Source organism: Silurus aristotelis, assembly GCF_946808225.1.
Source record: "Silurus aristotelis genome assembly, chromosome: 3".
NCBI lineage: Eukaryota > Metazoa > Chordata > Actinopteri > Siluriformes > Siluridae > Silurus > Silurus aristotelis.
In genome coordinates, this window is record NC_139576.1 from 17,198,191 (window position 1) to 17,218,636 (window position 20,446).

The window sequence follows — 20,446 nt, forward strand, 5'->3', positions numbered from 1 at the left end:
AGTCAGGTTCCTCTCAGGGTTTCTTCCTTGTACCATCTCAGGGCATTTTCCCTCGCCAATGTCACTCATTAGAGAGAGACTTATAAGAGTTAAACTTATAGGTACTAAAATATAAATTCATAGTTTATCTTATTTATCTCTGTAAAGTTGCATTGGGGCAATGTGCATTTTTGAAAGTTCTACACAAATAAGACTGAACTGAATTGAATCTAGAAGCCACCTAGTTTCCAAGTTTCATACTTTTAAACTTAAACCTCCAACTCATCAGATAAAATGTCACAATTTATAACTCATTTATTATTGGGTTTAGAAATCTGCTGTTTAAACATCACTGTCATTTAAAAGCTTTCATCTGGAAGACAAGTCGGACTCAAACATCTGTATAATCACATCCACAAATGCCAGAAGGGTTGTTTAACAATCACATGTTTACACCTAATGAATAAAATCAGTTAAACATACAGTTTTTGTGTGCTGCTTCTTCTTATCTTTGTCAGTGATCCATGCAAAAGCTCTTGTGAAACACAATTACTTATCTTTTTCCAAACTGTATTGCAATAGTATGAAATCATGTTTTTTATTATATTTTCATTCATTATTTTTTTAATTAAAGAAAAAAAAACTCCTGTTAATGAAATTAAAATAGCAAAAAACAGCCGAGATAAACTTTGTAACTGGAGCACATGACCATGTTGACTTGTCCACATTTTAAATAGGTCATGTGTGATACTGTAGCTCCCGTGAGGCCTGCAGTAATATGACCTTACCACTAGGGGGTGATTGCAGATTGTCTGTGCCCATGTATCAGGGAAGTCACGTGTATTATTGTCAACATCCAGATGCTGGAGATATTTTAATGGAGAATTTCGCTTTCTGGTCATGATGATCCACAAATCAATAACACCGAGATAAGATTTCCTCAGTGCATAGAGGTGTTGACCTAAAAGACTGGCAAGTGCTTACATGCACCCAACATGCCCTTCTTGGAGAACTGTTTAAATCACAAAGGTCTTTGTGTGTTTGTAATGTTTAGACTGAGAACAGAAAACAATCATGATCAGCAAAAATAATTTAGATTGTATCACAGACATCAGCGATGCCATGGCTATTTACATATCTACAATCTTGTTACTTATCTTAATTTTGCAAATGTTTTTAACTGTGTAATTAAATCCAGGAATTAGATTTTTAAAACAGATTTTCAAATCAGTTAATGTAATTTCTTCTAAACTGAAGATACAGTGAAAATTATATATGAAAATGCACTGTCAGAATAGACGGACAGACAAAATGCAGGAGAGCATTAAGAAAGTGCCACATACTGCAACTGCGATCTCTAATATAAGATTTAGCTCAGCTGAATCAAACACACATACAGCACACTGCATTATAGACATTAATGCTAAACAATGTTAATTATTTTATAACTTAAATTTAATGATGTACATATGTTGACCCAGGCAGCTCTTTGGTGGACCAATACCATTAGAGGTCTCACCGCAGTATTGTCCTGCATCAGATTTTAACAAGCTTTTACATTTCTGGTAAAAAACAAAACAAAGTAAGAACACAAATATGCGTGTATTAAGTCTGAGATAAGTTAAAATCATCATAAAAACAAATGTCAAAATCACTCCAGGTGCACAAAGTGTTAATGAAGTGTAAATTGAGCCTGTGTTTGTATGGGTACATCTATATAGCAGAGCACAATGCACTTTTATACTACAAACATCAATCAGTTATTGTTTGATTTCAAAATGTACCAGAATGCCTCTTTTCCCGTCTATGTTGCTAATGACTGGGACATGAGCTTTGCTCAGTAGTCTGTTGTCCTTGTACCAGGTGTAAATGACAGGGGGACAGTCAGCTTGTCTTCACAGTGCAGTTCCACCAGAGAGCTGCTCACTGCACATGGCATGATGGAGCATTGGGAGGTACTGGCCATGGGACACATGCGAATTTAGTCATATTTTTCTTATAGACTTTACTGAATAGAAGTTAAACACAATTTAAATATAGAGTGATATAAAAACAATATAATATGCCCAATTAGCACATTGAGAGATACTGTGACCTTCCCAAGATGGATGGATCTTGGCATGCAGGGATTTCACAGTGATTGGCCCCTAAGTCTTTTTGATTAACACCATGCAGGGTTACTGTCATCCCTTCGATTGAAGCTCTGCCTTTAAATAAGCATAAAGTAAGTAATCAGGCAGTCCAAACAAAACACAGGGATATACAGCGTCATAAAAAAAAAAAAAAAAAAACAAGGGGCGACTGGAAAAGATAATTACCTGATTCTTGTTCTTGATCATTTTTGGTTAAAGCATCAAAAACATGGAAAAAATCTACCTGTAATTTCACCATCAAAATAAACATAGGAGACATCTGTAACCTTTCATTTCTGCACATTTTCCTAATTACTGTACGCCTCTATATATATTTACTGTACTTCTGAATGTCCACACATCTCTGCACTGAAATAGCCTTTATATTTATTCACTGTATATACTTTCATATATACCACTTGCTGTAAATATGCTAGATAGTTATCTGCACTGTAAATATGCTAGATATTTATCTGCACTTTTGCACGACTGCTACATTTTGCACTTCTGGTAGATGCCAAACTGCATTTCGTTGCTGTGTACCTGTACTATGCAATGACAATAAAGTTCTATCTATCTATCTATCTATCTATCTATCTATCTATCTATCTATCTATCTATCTATCTATCTATCTATCTATCTATCTATCTATCTATCTATCTATCTATCTATCTATCTATCTATCTATCTATCTATCTATCTTGGCTTTTTCTGTCAGTTGTTCCCTTTTTCTGACTGGAACATACAGGAGAGGGCAGCATCTATTGCCATCATAAGAAGTAATGTCACATTAAGCCTACTCAACATTTGGTGTGTATATAAATGATGCCATGAACTGTGTAAGAATAAAGAAGGATACATAATAACATAAATATCTTATTTACACTGTACACATTTTCCTTCTCTGCTTATTATTTATTGTTAAACATTGAGTTTGCTTGCTAGCTAGCTTGTGTAGGAACAATAGAACGTAGACAAATATCACTCAACCACCCCATCCCCATAAAGTATTCACATACATAGCAGCTGATGGTGATTATTAATGCCCCTGGCAGACTTTACCAGTTCTTCAGAGAACCTATGGATGGCCTAGGATGCAAAGATATCACTGGTTGTCTATAATATTATAGAACATAAACCAGATTTTGAATTGTAATTTAGCTTTTAAAAATCAATTATATTTTATTAATATTGCCTCTGTTTTAAATCAGCTCTGCTGCCAGAATAAAATGTGGAAAACTGAGTTTAGTTACTGAGTAAGCACTGACTTAAACATAAACAGCAAGCAGAATGATGCATTTACTATCTCCATCATTAAAATTTATTTAGCTCAATAGATAAACCACAAACACGCCAATAACCATCTTTATACTTACACTGTTGCCTATTATAATGGCACTTGTCAATTTGAATATGAAATCAATGTTTTCTCTGTTGAAGTGTTCTTCCTTCAGCTTATCATCCCCATTGTAATGTTTATTTTCAGGCAACTCAAAGTTCAGTGACATGCCATGTTGGGACCTGGGAGCTTACATCTGCTCCTATCTTCTCTAAGAGTCGGGTAGCTATTAATTAAGCTTTTCACCTGCCTCATTTTGTATTACAAAGCTACAACTTGTTTAAGATGTGATTTCTGTTTTATTGGCAGAAGGAAAATGTTGAAACACTTCACAAGGATCAATTGCAATAATCAGATCCTAACCATCTTCTGCATTTACTTTGTATATACACAAACAACATTAAAGAAACGCTATACATGTTATTGACATCATATTTATTTTATCCAAACTAATTTATAATGCAATATATGGACTCATAAATTTACGTACACAATTGTGAACGTTAACAACATAATTATCTACGTAGACACCTGGACAATCACTGCACTATTATGACATGGGCCAGTATGTACTGTCTTCTATGCTGGATCATTTTGCATTGTTAGTTGTGATCATGTTTCTATTCGTTCATGTCTGTTTATGCATTGTTTATACACTGCAGTGCGTTGTTTATGCACTTGCTGTGCAGTACCTGTAAGTTAATTGTGCACTGTTGCTCTATTCTAAACTGGAAACAAATTCCTCGTATGCTCAGACATACTTGGCCACTAAAGCGGATTCTAATAAGGTTAAATCACCTTTATAAAGAGATATGTACTTTATACAGTCATTCTTTTTGTTATATTTGGTAATATCTATGACAGGGTGACACAAAGACTTGAAAATAAAAATATATTATGATGAGATTAAGTCTAATATCATATCAGGTATATTAACAAATTGTAAACAAAATTGTAAGTAAATGTTGAGTCTTTGAATGAGTCTGTGATTTTTTCCAGGAATTTGTTGGTCAGTCATTAAATGGACAGTGAAAGTTCGAAAATTGGGGGATATGAAAGATTTTTCTTTTTGTGTATTGACTACACAGTTATAGAAGTCATCAGGGAAATATGGGGATTTACACAAATCCCAGTACCTATTTTTTACGCCTGCTAAAAGGAGATAAATAACTCTAGTACCCACAATGGTAAATGCCAAAGCTTTGCTTACTGTATCAAAAAGGCTTTAGAACAAGCAGTGGTTCTATGCCAGTATGTCTCAACACCTTGGATGCTCATTTTCCATCCCCTCACCCTGTCCAGAATTCCTCTTTCTACACGCCATCTGCAGGATAATTAGACAGCCAACTGGTCCGACCAGAGCATTTGTTCTGAGACCAGCAGTCTCCTCTGTTAATCATCATGATTTAGACATGTATCATCACTGCTGAAACACATCACTTCTATTATCAGTATCAGAGGTTAAGTTGATATGCTGTGGAGAGTTTTGCTTTTGTGGGTGTGTTAGGGGGGTCAAGTGTTAATGAAATTAGCAGATTCATTAAGGCACGGCTTTTATGTAAACTCAATGCTATCAAAGTATTGCTTGAGGCTTATCGCCACCCTTTCTCAATTTACCATTACACACAAACATGGGTATAAATTAAACCACAAGAAAATGGTTCATCCCCTGTGATTAAGTGGTTTTATAATCTACTGCAGCTTCCACACTTCCACACAGCTTCCACACTCACAGTACATATACAACATATGCAGATACAGTATATATATATATATATATATATATATATATATATATATATATATATATATATATATATATATATGCATATGTTTGCAGAACTATGAATACAAATGTCAGTGTATGAATAAATAATGTTCTCTGTAGCATCTTGTTTTTCCTGCAAATATCATGTTGCTATGTATGGAATGTGCACACTATGCAACCTAAGCACTGCACTAAACTGTAACTGGAAAGTTTGGAGTTAATCTGGATCGACAAACAACCCAAATGCAGATTAAAGCAGATCAGACAGCTGCCTATTGCTCTATCATAACTGACTGCATTTATATCCATATTGGGTTGTTACATTGCCTTTGTACAAAGTACAGATTGGTGGTTAAGCACTCAGGACTGATCGTTTTACAACTGATTGTCCAGCAGCCCAGTTTTTCTTATTGTTGGCTGATGCTGTTTGGGAGATCAGTTTACATATACATTTTTATATACATTTATGGCTTTTGGCAGACACCATATCCAGGACTTTTCCTTATCCAGTGCTTTAAAGTCCCCATCAATAAATACATCCTAATACTGGTTCATGGGGTCACAGACTAAAAATACCACCTGCTCTAAAACTAATAGTATAGGTAATATAGTAAGAACAGCACATACAAAACCTTGACTTGGCAGTCAAGTCAAGTTTATTTCTATAACGTTTTTCACAACAGACATTGTCTCAAAGCAGCTTTACAGAAATCAACAGTCAAGGTGAATGATATGTATTTATCCCTGATCAGCAGCTGTGGTGACTGTGGCAAGGAAAAACTTCCTTAGATATTATGAGGAAGAAACCTTGAGAGGAACCTGACTCAAAAGGGGAACACATCCTCATTTGGGAGACGTCAAGAGTTGGATCATAAAACTTTCAACAATACAGAACACTGGAGAGTGAGAACTAACATGAGCACTGGAGTATAAGATTATAAGTAATGTTCTTTCTACAGTCTTATACAGTCTTTATGGTTATAAAACTAGAAGCTACTGAGCAACTCATAAAATAGCTCAACATTTGGGATCATCACAGATCCAGCATCAGCTTCTCCATGCCAGAGCTTTTAAACACTCCAGGAGGTCCAATGTCAAAACTCCACACATGTAGTGGGATCCAATTGGCACTGGAACGTCCCTAGATGGTTCGGGATGTTTGCGAGTTCGGCATCTACTTCTTCAAAGGTCCATAATCTTCATGAGGTGGGACGTGACTGGAGCTGGCCAAACCTCAGGATGCCTCGGGATGGGGAGAGAAAGAGAAGCAGTGGAGAGAAATTAGCGTAGCTGCTGTTCATGATATTAACAGCACAAGTTGATAATGTGCATGTGATCAGATGTACTGGAGCACAAGGTTATGATGTGAGATGTATGTTATGTGTAGGCTTTGCTAAAAAAAAATACGTTTTTAATCTGCACTTAAAGTCTGTTATACAAAAGAAATGAAGCATAACTAAGCCTATTTGTTTTTTTTGTTTTCTAGGCATAATCTGTAAGCATACTGCTGAAGAATTGATATGTGCATGAGCCACAGAATCCAGGTTTCAGCAACACTGCAACACACACCTCTGTCTTATTGTAATTGTGATAACTTTAAACTTAATGATATTCAGTTATTTATTTGAGTGCAGCATTTTGGTTCATATTAAGAGAGAAAAACCTTTACCACACTCAGTCACTGTTTAAAATTGTATGATTTTTGTATTTAATTAGACATTTGTTTCTAATGAAGATACAAATTGCTAACCAGAAGACTATTAGGTATGCCATTTTCTCTCACTATATCCTGGTCTGTAAACCTGTGAGCTAGTTCAGTTGTTATAAATTACTTCATAAATGACTTTGACGTTATAAATGACTAACTTTAATTTTTACAAATATAGGAGAACAGAATATCTTGTCATTAGACTTTGTGTACATGTGAATGAAGGAATGTGATGCATTACAGAAGCCTTGAAAATAGAGTCTATGAAACCATATGACAAAAAGCTAAGCAAAATGTAAATTCCTGACCATGGTTAACAACAAAAATACAACCAGGGGTGGTTAATATTTTTTTTTTAATATAAATAGAGGGATCAGTAAAACCACACTCTACCAGGAGATCTGCAGCAGTGGGCTGCTCTGTTCTCCCCTCTTCTTTCTCTTTAATACAAAGTGCCTCTTATAATTAGCTCAGTGATTCCATGGGTGAAACACGAGAGATAATGCAGCTTTATAAACTCAGCCATGACCAAATGATGCCACCGTTCAAGGAGAACAGCCATTTAAACTGGACTGCAAGAGCACAGATTCATGCAAAGGATTGACAAACAACTAAAAAGTAAGCAGGAAAAATGTAATTAATAGCTTTTGTTGGATGTTTCACTGCGCTTTAACATAAAACATAACACAAAACAGTGAGAATGAAAGTTGTTTTGTTTATGATACTATTTTTAAATGATAAACTTGGCATGTCATTATGCTGTATATGAATTTCATTTTGTGTTGGAAATAAAATATGTAAATATGGAGATGCTCAGCACATAGGCTGTTGAAAAACCACAAGCTTTTTTTTGTTCTTTTTTTTACTCTTGAAAAAACCATGAACAATGTCTGCTTGCAACAGTTTTTGAAACGTGGCCTTGGGTGGAGGAGATTCCTGAAGTGTACTCAATTATGGCAACAGGTGGAAGACAAAACCTTAAAAATCTGCAAAAGAACAGAAGTACTAAGCAACCAGACCACATCAAACCTCAGCCAAACATCACACTTGAGAGCAAGTGGAAAACAATATTATGGGACAAAATACAATAATTTCCATTGATTTAATAAGAATTTCGAGGTGTATATTAGGAGTATGATTCTTATTGCTGTTGATATACTACTTTGTCACAGAGCAATTGGACACCAAAGCAATGGCTGGAAAAACACTGGAGATGCAGAAATCCTGGGAGTCAAGCATCTTCTACTCACTAATAGTAGAAAGGTTTTGTTTTGGTGGCCATGATATCAGCATCCGTGAATCGTTTGATTCATATGGTGCCCTTGTCTGGCCTGGGGTGAGAGCTGACACATGAATAAAAACATGACTGAAAGATGGGTTTAGTATTTCACAAATGTAATTGTGAATAATGTGTGTTTAGGCAGTGGCTCTCTGCAGCTACCTGGAAGCAAATCATAAGCATGTCAGTCTGCTAGATATGGCAGTGCTGGAGCTAGGAGCAGGAACTGGTCTGGTGTCCATCGTGGCCTGTCTAATGGGTGAGTAATCCACTGGAGAAAAAGTGGCACAATTAGAACCAAAGATACATAACTGAGATATAACGTACAAAAATAAAATCTGCCACAGTTGGAAAATAAAATTGACATAAAGGGCAATACCATGAATAAAATACTCTTACCCATAATGAGGCAAAGAAAACCAACTTCTTAATGAGGTTTTTTAAACTGTGTTGATTCTAGGTGCATGGGTGACAGCCACAGATATGCCTGGCATCCTGGACAATCTGAACTTCAATCTTTCACGCAACACACAGGGCCGCTGCAGGTACACACCCCAGGTGGCCCAGCTGATCTGGGGGGAAGTCCTGGACAATACTTTTCCCAGTTCGATCTATAACTATGACTACATCCTATGTGCAGATGTTGTCTATTACCACCACTGTCTGGATGATCTGTTATTTACTATGAAGCACTTTTGCAAACGTGGAACAACTCTGATATGGGCCAACAAGGTCTGTACTCGATAGGAAAAAAGATCACGTAAACAGAACTGGAAAAATGTCATTAGTGAAATATCTGAATTGTAGAATTCCATTAACCAATATACATTTTGGTTGCTTCTCACTTGTGCCGAATAGCAAATCTGCTCGTCTAACATACAACTAATAATTAAAAGCACACAAGCAGATGAGATTCCTGTGAGCATGTACACATTTGCAGTGCCATCACAATATGCATTATGTAATAATGTTGCTCATCAGATTTCTATCTAATTTTACCAGATCCGCTTCCCCTCAGACCTGAATTTTATTGAAAACTTCAAGGAGGCCTTCAATACCACACTGCTTGTGGAGCTTCCAGATGAGATGGTGCAAATCTACCAGGCCACAGCAAAGGAGTGAATGTGAGAAGACCCCAGGAAAAAAAGAAATAGAAAACAAAACTAGATAAAAAAAGAAAATTGTACATTTCCACTACAAAAGGTTTATATGAATGAATACTTAATCACAAAGAAATACTGCTATTTAATATTAATATCAAATATCAACTTTTCTGTGCATAAAACAAAGTTATGATCATTAAAATAGATTCTAGATAAATACACATTAAAATATAACTCAATATTGATTGCCATATTATCTTGTTGGAGCTGAAATTGGGCATAGCAACAAAGTGCACATATGGTGGGTGATCTAGCTGGTGTGGATGCACATTGATAGCAAAAACACATTTACAATCTTTATTATATTAAACCAATGAAAAGGCTATAAAACTACACGGTAGCTCACTGGACGTCAGTCTTCTGCATGGAAGGTTGTGAGCTCAAACCCCAGCTCGACCGAGCTGTCACTGCTAGGCCTTTGAGCCATTAACCGCATAAACAAGCTAATTCTAAGCGAAATGTAACACTGCTGATGTGCTGAAATGCTAAGCTATCTAAACTGCGTATTTCCATTCCAATCCAAGTTTCGGTCTTAAAATTGTCCACTTTAGGGTCACCCTGTTATGTGGATTTCATCTGTGCTTCATTTATTTAGAGGTCAAGAGAAAAAACCCTACCCTGCAATTATGCAGAAACTTTGTTTTGAACATGCCTGCAGCATGTAATTACCCCTCTGACGGGAGTCTTCTGACATCCAAGAATTGTGCTGGTGTTATGATAATTGGACATCATTCCGCATGGACCTAATCACCAAATTTGCATCGAATGAAATACAATATAACGTTGAGAGACTGCAGTGGGAAAAAACAAAACCCTGCACTCTCTTTTGAGTAACACATACATCAGAGACAATTTTGAAGCTCACAGTGCCACCTTGAGGCATAAACTAGCAAGTGCATTCTAAAAGAACTGCTAATAATGACTTACTGCCTTGATGTCAAATTCTTTGCTGCAAGCTATATTATCTAAAAATGTTAATTTATTAAAAATAAACCCTAACCATTCTTTGCCAATTGGAATACCTGACTATGGACTTGTGTTTTTTATGTAAATACCATAAGAAATATATACTCAAATACACACACATTTTACCAATAAACCAATAACCACTTTGAGTTCAATGTTTTTAAAACATTATATTTTAATTTCCAAACTTATATTAGATTACAGAAAAGTTAATTTTGTGGAGTCAGTACAACAGTTCTTTTTTTTTTTTCCAGGGGAATCCAAAAAATATATTTATACCATACTTAGATAATAATCATACATACGCCGTAGTGTTACTGACTTGGAATCTGGAAAGGAAATGAGAAACTAATCTTCAGAGGTTTGATTTCCTATAAATTCCATTGGATAATAAAGTTTCTCTGATTTCCTGATGACTGTCAGTTGTAAAACACAAAGAGGGAACAACAGGAGAGGTTCCCCTCTAAACCTCACACAACAAAAAAAAAAAAGAAGGCTGTTTAACAGAGCTCCCTACAACAGCTGCCCACAGAATAACAGGAAGCCACACACACGCACACAAACTCTTGCACTCGCTCACACACACGAAAAAGATCTAAAAAATAATAATAAAATAAAATAAAAAAAGCCATTAATTCCTCCAATCTTACAAAAAGTGACCATACATCCAAAGACTTGCCCCAATGGGGCGAAATGGTAAGCTGGCTCTGCCGATTCTTCGCCCCTACAGTCTAGGAGGTGGCAGCCATCTGAATCTTCAGAATTAGCCAGCATGTTAAAAAAAAAAAAAATTGTTCAAAAGCAGATAGCCTAACTATGTTATACAGAGGTCACACTACACATTCTCCAACAGCAGGTGGATGTCTGGCTGAGAGGAGGGTTCTTTTGTAAGTCATGCTAATTCCAGCAGATGCTGGATGGCATAGTGCTACGACTTCAAAGTCCCGTTAAGTCTTTTTTTTTTTTTCCCGTTTGTTTGTTTTTGTGAAAACTAGAGCTATAAGGACCAAATATCTGCACTAGCATGGTGTCGTGATTTAACAGCCTAAGCCATACAGCAGAAAGGGCTGGAATGAAATCAACACACCCCTTTAAAGCCCATGCTTCTCAATGCCCTTTACAATAAAAAGAGAGAGAGGGGAAATTTAAAGGTGTGCTAGTAGCAGACAAGGAAAGGGAACTTGTGTATACAATAACCCCATGAATATAGCTGTTGAAAGAAGTGTGGCCTGAGAAATGTTAGTCATCTTCATCGTTTTCATCATAGTCATCATCGTCATCTTCGTCGTCCATGTAAGAGACTGGGGTTTCGACACGAGAACCACTGTAGTGAGAGTCATTGGAGCTGGAGGCCATTGTTCCATCTGCTCCACTTTCACTGAGGACAAGCAGCAGAATAAAACATTAACCCTTAAATACTAAGTGCACTTCCAAAACACACAACCACTCAGTCTGAATAAAATAACTTGGCAAGAAGTCATATGTTTACTGGCTTCATGAAGCAGAAAATATGACTCACCTGCTGATATGATAGCGACCGCCATTGGCAGATGAGGTCCCCGTCATGTAGACGTTACTGATAGGGCCCTGTGCCATTTCTGCATTGGGGAAAAAAAAGAATAATAAATTCGAGGTACAACATTTCTTCTAAGGCTCTGCTTGGTTTCATAGTAAATATTTATGCAAAATGTTAACAAAATTTTTTTTTTCTCCATCACATACTAGTATACATAAGAATAGTTCTTTTTACATGAATAGCACATACACAGCAGTTGTAAACGTTGCAAAGTTCTACATTAATGCCCTTAACCAGACACACATTAAGCAGAGATCCACTGTAGTACAGCAGTTTTTTCCCCATGTTGCAAAAGCCACCTTGCTATTAAAATTCCTTAGATGAACCTGCCACTTTTTGTAAATGCAGCCCGAAGTCGCCTCTGTACATAAGATGGCAGAATATTTTAATCTCGACAACTATTTCTGATGTATGAAAAACTTTTAGTTTAGGCAAATGTGCATGTTCATAACTCAAAAAATACCATATTAAAAAGCATATATTTGATTATCCATGCAATTATTCCATGAGCCAATCGTGTCACAGCAGCATAAGGCATTAAATCATGCTGATCTTACAAGACAGAGTTTCAGATATAGTTGCTTTCAAATGCTGGAATGGACAAGAATGTAATCCCCATGTCTTTGGCATGGCTCTTGGTGCCAGATGGGGTTCTTTGAGTATTTCCGAGTATAATTGCCGACTGCCTGGGATTTTAATGAACATCAGCCTTGACTGTTTACACAAACATTGGAAGATCAGAAAAGAATGACCAGACTGTTTAAAACTGGCAGAAAATCTACAGTAACTCAACCAATCTTTGGTGACAAGAAATATGACAAGCCTTGAGGTGGATGGGCTACAACAGTGAAAGACCACAGTTTCACCTAAGAATTCAAAACAGGAATTTGCAGCTTACAATGAAACCTGAAAATGAAAACTTTATTTGGGATAGCAAATTAAGTGACCTACAGTATATCACAAAAGTGAGTACACCCCTCACATTTTAGTGCATCTTTTCAAGGGACAGTATTATAGAAATGAAACTTGGATATATTTTAGAGTAGTTATTGTGCAGATTGTACAGCAGTACAGATTTAATGTCCTCTGAAAATAACCCAACATACAACATTCATTATTGTCTAAAATAGCTGGCAAACAAGTGAGTACACCCTAAGTGATAACAGCTGTATGTCACTTAACCATGCAAAGCCACATGTCTTATTCATGTTCATGTTTTTTATCTGCTTGACAGGACAAAAAAATAAATTATTTTGTATCAGAGCAGTTAGAATTTGGTGCTTTGAGTACAATTCTCTCATACTGACCACTGTATGCTCAACATGGCACCTCATAGCAAAGAACTCTGGGGATTAGAATTGTTGCTCTCCACAAAGATGGCAGAGGCTATAAGAAGATCGTACTGAACCTAAATTACAGTACAGTGGCCAGGGTCATACAGAGGTTTTCCAAAACGTGTTCCATTTAGAACAGACCTCGCAGGGGTCCATCATAGAAGTTGAGTCCTCGTGCTGCACGTCAGGTGCAGAATCTGGCTTTAAAAAACAGACATGGGAATGCCAGCATTTCTTTAGAGGTTGCAGAAACGGAAGGTCCGCTTGTCAGTGCTCAAGACCATACGCCGCACACTGCAAACAATTCGGTTTGCATGACCGTCGTCCCAGAAGGAAGCCTCTTCTGAAGCTGGCTCACAAACAGTTTGCTGAAGGTAACTGAGCAGCCAAGCATGTCTCCAGACCTGAACCCTATTGAGCACCTGTTGCGCATCCTCAAGCGGAAGGCCCACGTGTTTAACATCCAGCAGCTCCGTGATGTCATTATGAAGGAGTGGAAGAGGATCCCAGCAACAACCTGTGCAGCTCTGGTGAATTCTATGCCCAGGAGGATTAAGGCACTGCTAGATAATGTGCTCACAAAATATTGACACTTTAGACACATTTTTGACAGGTTCACTGGCTGTATGTTGTGTTATTTTCAGAGGACAGTAAATCTGTACTGCTGTTCAAGCTGCACACTGATTACACTAAAATATATCCAAGTTTCATTTCTATAATATTGTCCCTTCAGAAGATCTACTAAAATGTGTACTCATTTTGTGAGATACTCTATCTGGTTAACCTAGACTTTAGCTGTAAGTTACAGATGGTTAGGTTAGGATCATTAAACAGCATCAAACTATGGACTCAACTTGGCCTGTTTCAACGGTTTAAGGTGGTGGTGGTGTAATAGTGTGAGGAAAGATTTCATGGCACACACTGTGCCCCCTAATACCAATGGAGCATCGTCGAAAACCATAGTCTATCTGAGGATATTTGCTAATCATGTAAATCCTTTTAGAGCCACAATTCCTTGTCTTATAATGGGTTCTTCCAGCAGGATAATAAACTAGGTCACAAATTACAAATCTTAAAATTGGTTCCATGAATGTTATGCTGAGTTCAGGATAATTTAATGGCCACCTCAGACATGAGCACATTTGGGATGTGCACAAGACAAATTTACAGCAAGCTCAATGAAGTCTTTCTAACACCTTGTTTAAAAATAAATAAAAAACATGCCATGAAAAATTGAGACCATTCTGATTGCAAAAAGGACTCTATTGTACTTGAGTACTAAATATGGTATTCCGAATAAAGCGACCAGTAAATGTCACCTAATATAACTGATTATTACTTTATGATTACCATATTACACATACGGTTTTGGAAAACGGTTATAAGCTCAAGCTTGGTGCACACAAATCTATAGGTCACTGACCTGTGACATAAGGCTCCAGTGCTTTAGGCACCAGGCTCCTGGCGACTTTGAGGTCTTCAGCGGAGCATTTTCCAACCTCCAGGCCACATGCCATTCCCATGCGCTTCAATACTTCAATGTCATCATGTATCTCAAACATGCTGTCAAAGTTGAAGAGGTACTCAAACCTGCATGGCAGAACAGGGGAGAAATAAATGTTAGAAAATGGGAGAAGAAAAGGAAGTAAAGGCAACGAAACATCCCTTAAACCAACGCTGAACAGGTCTCACCAAAGGAACCAAAAATAGAGTCATTATTTATTTAAAGCAAACAAATAAAAACAGCTGCAACGTTTAAACTAAGAAGGAGACAGAACATTGGTATTTACTTGTCATTAGAGATGCTGCAGTCAATGACCGTTTTCTTGCTGGTGTTTATGATGATAAATGGCAGGTGAATGACTGAATTTTCTGGTGGTGGTCTGTTTGTTTGCTGCTCTGTTTGACGGTTACGCTGCACAAGGTTCTTAAATGCAATTTGCTAAACACACATTTGAAAAACAAGGGCATTAGTGTGAAGAATAATCAATTAATCTAAACAGAAAAAACTAAGTTGCAGAGTTTATATGTTACCTGTAAAATGAGTTCTTGGAGTTGTGACTGTTTTTGCTTGATTCTCTCTAAACGTCTTTGCCTCTCCACCTGGAAAAGAAGAGAAAAACAACACACTTACTTACTTGTTAACTGCAGTAAAGAAACCACCTTTAACAGCTCAATTTTGATTTCATGCAAATGTGTCTCAAATGTGTTTGAAACAGACATCTTCACTATGTCCATTATGAGGTGGTTGACTTTCCTTCTAACGCTTTTTTTCCATCATATTTTATTCAAGTAGAATTTTATAGTAAAGGCTATTTTAATATGTAACAGAAATCAGCAGGTTCTATACTATGGCGGTCCTGTCAGAATTAATATAAATCTTAGACCAATAAGACTTAATTACCTGCATGGATTTCAGCATTCAAAAAGTCACAAGATCGTCATAATAAGTCTACAACTGTATTACAATTTGGGCATTCAGCCTTTGTCTTTTTCTTTGTCTTCATTCTGTATATATGTTGCAATTTGTATACATCAACACTGCCAGAAAAGCCATTGTTCATAGTCATTTTTTTGCCAGGTTGACAAAAAGTTTTGTGGACACCAGCTTTTTTTTTTTTTTTTTTTTTTTTTAAACATCCCATTCCCAATGTGGCCCCCTTTGCTTCTATAATAACATTCACTCTTTTGGAAAGGCTTTGAGGTTTTGGACTGTAGCTGTGGGGATTTCTGCTCATTCTGCCACAAGAGAGTTAGTGAGGGCAGGCACTGACATCAGGTGACTTGGCCTGCGGCACAACTGATGTTCCAGCTCATCCCAAAGATTTCAGTGGGGTTAAACTCCGGGCTCTGTCCAGACTCAAATTCTTCCATTTCAACCTTGGCAGCATAGTTCTTCATAAAGATGTGTGCAGGGGCACTGTCGTGCTGGAACAGGTTTTGGGGGATCTTGGTCACAGTAATGAAAAAAATGAAAACTAATGCAACAGTGTCACAAAAGACATCTTTTAAAGACAACTTCCTAAACCTAATTAAGTGGTCAGGTGTCCACAAACCTTTAGCTATATAATGTATTTGGTGACAGCAAAGAATACATTCAAACAATTGTTTCACCTTTCCACCAGTCACACCTGTGGAAAGTGCTTGTTAAATTAACTGTGATCCGTCCATCCTGAAATAAAGCATTGTGTTGTAGCCCAAGAGCTTGTCTGAAAACGAAATCACCCACCTCCAGATTCTGGCATTCTTGGGCTGAGTTGGTAGGAAGCCCAATCCACTTGATCTCCTTCTTCTCCTTCGAGATTATGTTCATGGCCATCAGCACATTGAGAGCATCATATACACGCCGCCTAATATTCTTCTGATCGTACACTTGCTGGATAAATATAGGAGTTGAGAGGGAACAGAATCACTACGTTTCCATAATAAAATGCTCATTGCAGCTGTGAATTTCTGACAGTGAACATATGCCTTCAATAAGTTGCTAAATAATTATAAACCATAGGAAAATACACAAGCGAAAATAGCAGTCCCAATGAAGTTATACACAAAAATCTCACCGCATCATTTGGGGAGATGTGGTTGTCCCCAGAGCTGAATTCGGCCACCAGCTCATCCGCTACTTCATTATATGTTGTAACACCCTTTTTCTGTACCTTCTCGCACACCTTCATAGAAAAATGCCTCAGGCCTTTCCCATTCTTTTCTCCTTTCTTACTTCTTTTCCTGTGAACACAGCATTAATACAGTAACCGTCAATAACGATGTCATTTGAAAAACATGACTGCCACAAGCATTACAGTAGTCTGCTTTACATTGACAACTTTTTTTTGCATGAGATAAATAATTAAAGGGACCCAATATAAAAAAGGAACATATGGTTTAAATTTTAATTGAATACATGCAAATAAGATAACTTTGAAGCCAACTCACCCTGAGGACCATGGGGAGGCATCAGGAGGTTGGCTCTGAGTGATAAACTGAGAACTGGGTGTGTGGGGACTGTTCATTAGGAGCACACTGGACCCACTTGGCCTCTGAGGTGTCCCAATGACCTAGCAAACAAAGAGAACAAATTAAAAAGTTCAAAATGGTTACCTGACAAAAGGATGCCGTCAAATATATTCATATAACTTAATAATGATATAAGAATGTTCCTCAGCAAATTTAAAACTTACAAATTAGTACAAAAGTAATGCTTCAATAACCTATTATACACTTAGTATTAGTGTGGTCGATACAGCCCTGTAACGCTTTATTGTTCTGCTATCAGTTTTGATATGCGAGTGAATATTATGCACTGTATTGCCCCAAGGCAAGCAGAAAAAGCAATAACTAGGAAATGTGCGAAGTGGGTTTATGTATTTGTGCATTCTCAAATCACTTTACTGTACTTACCACCTGAGGAGCAATGTTGACATTTGAAGGGCCCAATGTTTTTGGCAAAAGTTGTTTTCCTACTGCAACTGTCTGTGGATGAACAGTCACTAAAGACAAAACACCTAAAAGAAAAAAAGTACTTTATTATTTTAACTCACAATCCTTCCAATAATGAAAGACAGAAAAACAAAACAACCCATATGACAAACATATACTACTTAAAGCTGAAAACATTGTTACTCACCTTTTCCAGGACTCAGATTCTGGTCAATGAAAACCTTCAACTCCCCATTGGCCTCAATCAGACCAGCCTGTTGAGAGGAAGATAGAGACAGATCAGATCTGTGGTTGCACTCCCGCTTGGTGGAAATGACAGAATTCTTACACATGCAGCCAAAAGCAGAAATTAAACACACATCTTTGGCCATGATCCGTGGGGAAGAGGAGCAAAGGCTGGGTCTAACCAGAGAAGCAGAGCCGAATGTTCACTCCAGTGTACGCCTGCAAAAGAAAAAGTGCTTTTGGCACAAATGTACAACATCAGTACAAACACCACTTGGGTTAAATCAGCAAATACTTCTATTTCTTATGAAGATGATGATATATGGAGTAGGGTTGAGTGCATGCAAGATGCAAACCCACTGGCCTTGCAACTTTTAGCTTGAATCTAAACAAGGGACCTGCAGTACAGTAGGCCGCGTTCTGCTTTCATGACTTCAGCCAGAAACTTGTGCACCAACTGAGCACAAGACTGCGCTCTATTCATAGCCCAAATCCGCAAAAACCCGACGTGCAATATTTATGAAAGATCATGCTCCACCGATTGAATCCGAGCAGCAGTGTAGTGAAAAACTCTACACGTTGTGCGTGTTCATGGTGTGCTAAAAGTTACTCAAAACCAATCGATAGGACCAAGTTCTGCTGCTGGTGCGTGATCATTTGTTTTGCAAACAAATAAAGTGCCTCTCTGTGAGCTTGGCTCTTTCAGGCACTTTTTAAAGTTTTAGGAGGAGCTGCAGGATGCGACATAAGAGCCGTGTTATGCATTGCATCCATGTTCCAACCTGCTCTAAAGAGGGAAGAAGAAAAAAAACAACCCAGTCTATAACCAGGGCCAGACAAGGAGGTACAATGTGGAGCATGCTAGCAGAGTTAGCCGGCCAGCTAGCTGCTCTGGAAACACGTTGTTTTGCAGCGAAAAGCCTTATTTAAATGCACCCAAAAAAAACGCGCTCGCTGTCGGTCATCCGCTCCGGATCAGCAGCCGGTCGACCCAAGCAAAGCTCCGCGGACAGATCACTGACAGATCGGCCATCGGAAAGTGACCGAGGCAAACTTTCCAGTGAACTTAAAACCTGGACAGTGTCTTAAGCACCCTACCTTCACTGGGTCCTGGGGTTTTATTGGCATAGCTCACTAGCTAGCTTAGCTTGAAGAATAGAGGAAGAGGAGGTCTGAATGCCCCACTCCAAACAGGAAACAATAACCCAATTACTGCTTGGGGAAAAGTTTACAATTGTACAACAATTTTTGCTTTAGGAAATCGATCAAGGAAAAGTTTTCACATCTACACCGATGATCATCTCTCTCTCTCTTTCTGACCTCTTTATTTCTGCACCAGCTCTGCTAACTTGCATCAACAAAATGGATGCGAACCACACAGAAAGACAGCAGCTGCTTCTTCTCGACAATTAAGACCAATCTGTACACATTGCACTCAGAAAGACAAGGGGAAGAGCACCATTCAGAACAAGGGCTTATCATATTAAAAGGGGGGGGGGGAAGTTAGAAGAAATGTCTGAAGTCCTCTCGCCTTCAATCTGCTCCTGCTAGCGAGCATTGCTCACCTCGGATCAGCCAAATACTGTACATGCATGAAGGTCGAAAATAACCCTAAATCTCTAGCAGGGGACCTGTTTATACATCCATGATCGTATCTGGACACGGCGGCTCGATATAGGGAAGCAGAGCCCCAAATTGAACGTCTCAGAGCCGTGCTTTTGCTAGGTCAGCCATTTTTACATGCTAAGCCAACCTGCTATTTTCTCGACTGTTCATGTGTCACAGGCCTGATGATCAACCAGTCATTCTGCTCCTTCAGACATTTCACACAGACATCAGATCAACCAGGCGGCTGCACAACGGGACACCGAAAAAAAAAAGCCCTCAGAGGATCTGCTCGGATATCCGTGTCTTTCTTGGTGATGAACCAACGTGATCGAAGCTGAAAAGCCATCAGATCAGATCCGGCGAGATCATGTTCAGGATACTAGGTAGAACCACATACATCTATATACACGGAGCGATAATAATAATAAAGCATATTAATGACACGACCTGCTGCAACTAGTTATCTCGGGCTATTGTTTTGTTCGCAAACCTGCGATAAAGACGGCGTCCTGGCCCCTTATGGAAGTGAGGACGGCGAGACGGCCATGCACAACGGTCGTGTGGTGTGTGTTCTCCAAAGCCGGCGACTGCTAACTAGCCGAGCTAACTGGCGAAAGAAGCTATTCGTTTAGCTTCCCAGCTAACGGTTGGGGGGGAATGAAAGATAACACGTTGTGCCTAACTGTGATAAACGGCGCGCTCGCGCGGACCGTGCGTCAATTCCAGGAGTCAACGTTCACCCGATTGTCATTACGCGAAAAGCAGACGTGAAGGCGCTTACAGGAGACTCGCATTCACGCTTTTGTCCTCGCCGCTGAACCAGAAGCTCTGAATAAGGCGAACCAAAGCGTATCTGGTGCACAAACTACTCCCTCTCCGGTCCGAGCGAAAACTGAGCTTGGCGGTGTCCACCACACGCCGCAGCTGATTG

General features: G+C 38.3%; 3 protein-coding genes across 8 annotated transcripts; 1 reads left to right on the forward strand and 2 right to left on the reverse strand.

Moving 5' to 3' along the window:
* Nucleotides 1–1,421: 1,421 nt before the first annotated feature.
* jam2b (junctional adhesion molecule 2b) lies at nucleotides 1,422–3,706 on the reverse strand (the record flags this gene model as incomplete). Its single annotated transcript, XM_083537892.1, is given in 7 exon segments — nucleotides 1,422–1,541; nucleotides 1,764–1,861; nucleotides 1,864–1,937; nucleotides 2,034–2,091; nucleotides 2,094–2,198; nucleotides 2,356–2,391; nucleotides 3,646–3,706. Coding segments are annotated over 7 exon segments (552 nt in total).
* A 4,266-nt stretch (nucleotides 3,707–7,972) lies between these two features.
* mettl21cb (methyltransferase 21C, AARS1 lysine b) lies at nucleotides 7,973–9,379 on the forward strand. The gene is made up of 4 exons (XM_083536576.1): nucleotides 7,973–8,263; nucleotides 8,348–8,465; nucleotides 8,667–8,938; nucleotides 9,209–9,379. The coding sequence occupies exons 1-4, from the start codon at nucleotides 8,120–8,122 to the stop codon at nucleotides 9,326–9,328; spliced, it is 654 nt and encodes a 217-aa protein (XP_083392702.1). The 5' UTR covers nucleotides 7,973–8,119; the 3' UTR covers nucleotides 9,329–9,379.
* A 1,113-nt stretch (nucleotides 9,380–10,492) lies between these two features.
* Nucleotides 10,493–20,446, reverse strand: tfdp1a (transcription factor Dp-1, a). Of its 6 annotated transcripts, none has more exons than XM_083536564.1 (12): nucleotides 20,297–20,446; nucleotides 18,042–18,143; nucleotides 17,870–17,936; nucleotides 17,644–17,747; nucleotides 17,179–17,300; nucleotides 16,806–16,971; nucleotides 16,475–16,621; nucleotides 15,280–15,348; nucleotides 15,036–15,187; nucleotides 14,669–14,835; nucleotides 11,855–11,933; nucleotides 10,493–11,713 (listed from the first exon to the last, which is right to left on the reverse strand). In XM_083536564.1, the coding sequence occupies exons 2-12, from the start codon at nucleotides 18,051–18,053 to the stop codon at nucleotides 11,575–11,577; spliced, it is 1,224 nt and encodes a 407-aa protein (XP_083392690.1). In that variant the 5' UTR covers nucleotides 18,054–18,143; nucleotides 20,297–20,446; the 3' UTR covers nucleotides 10,493–11,574. The 6 variants fall into 6 exon arrangements, with proteins under 6 accessions (XP_083392690.1, XP_083392693.1, XP_083392692.1 ...); XM_083536567.1 differs by having other exon boundaries at nucleotides 18,042–18,126; nucleotides 20,297–20,445; XM_083536566.1 differs by having other exon boundaries at nucleotides 20,006–20,382.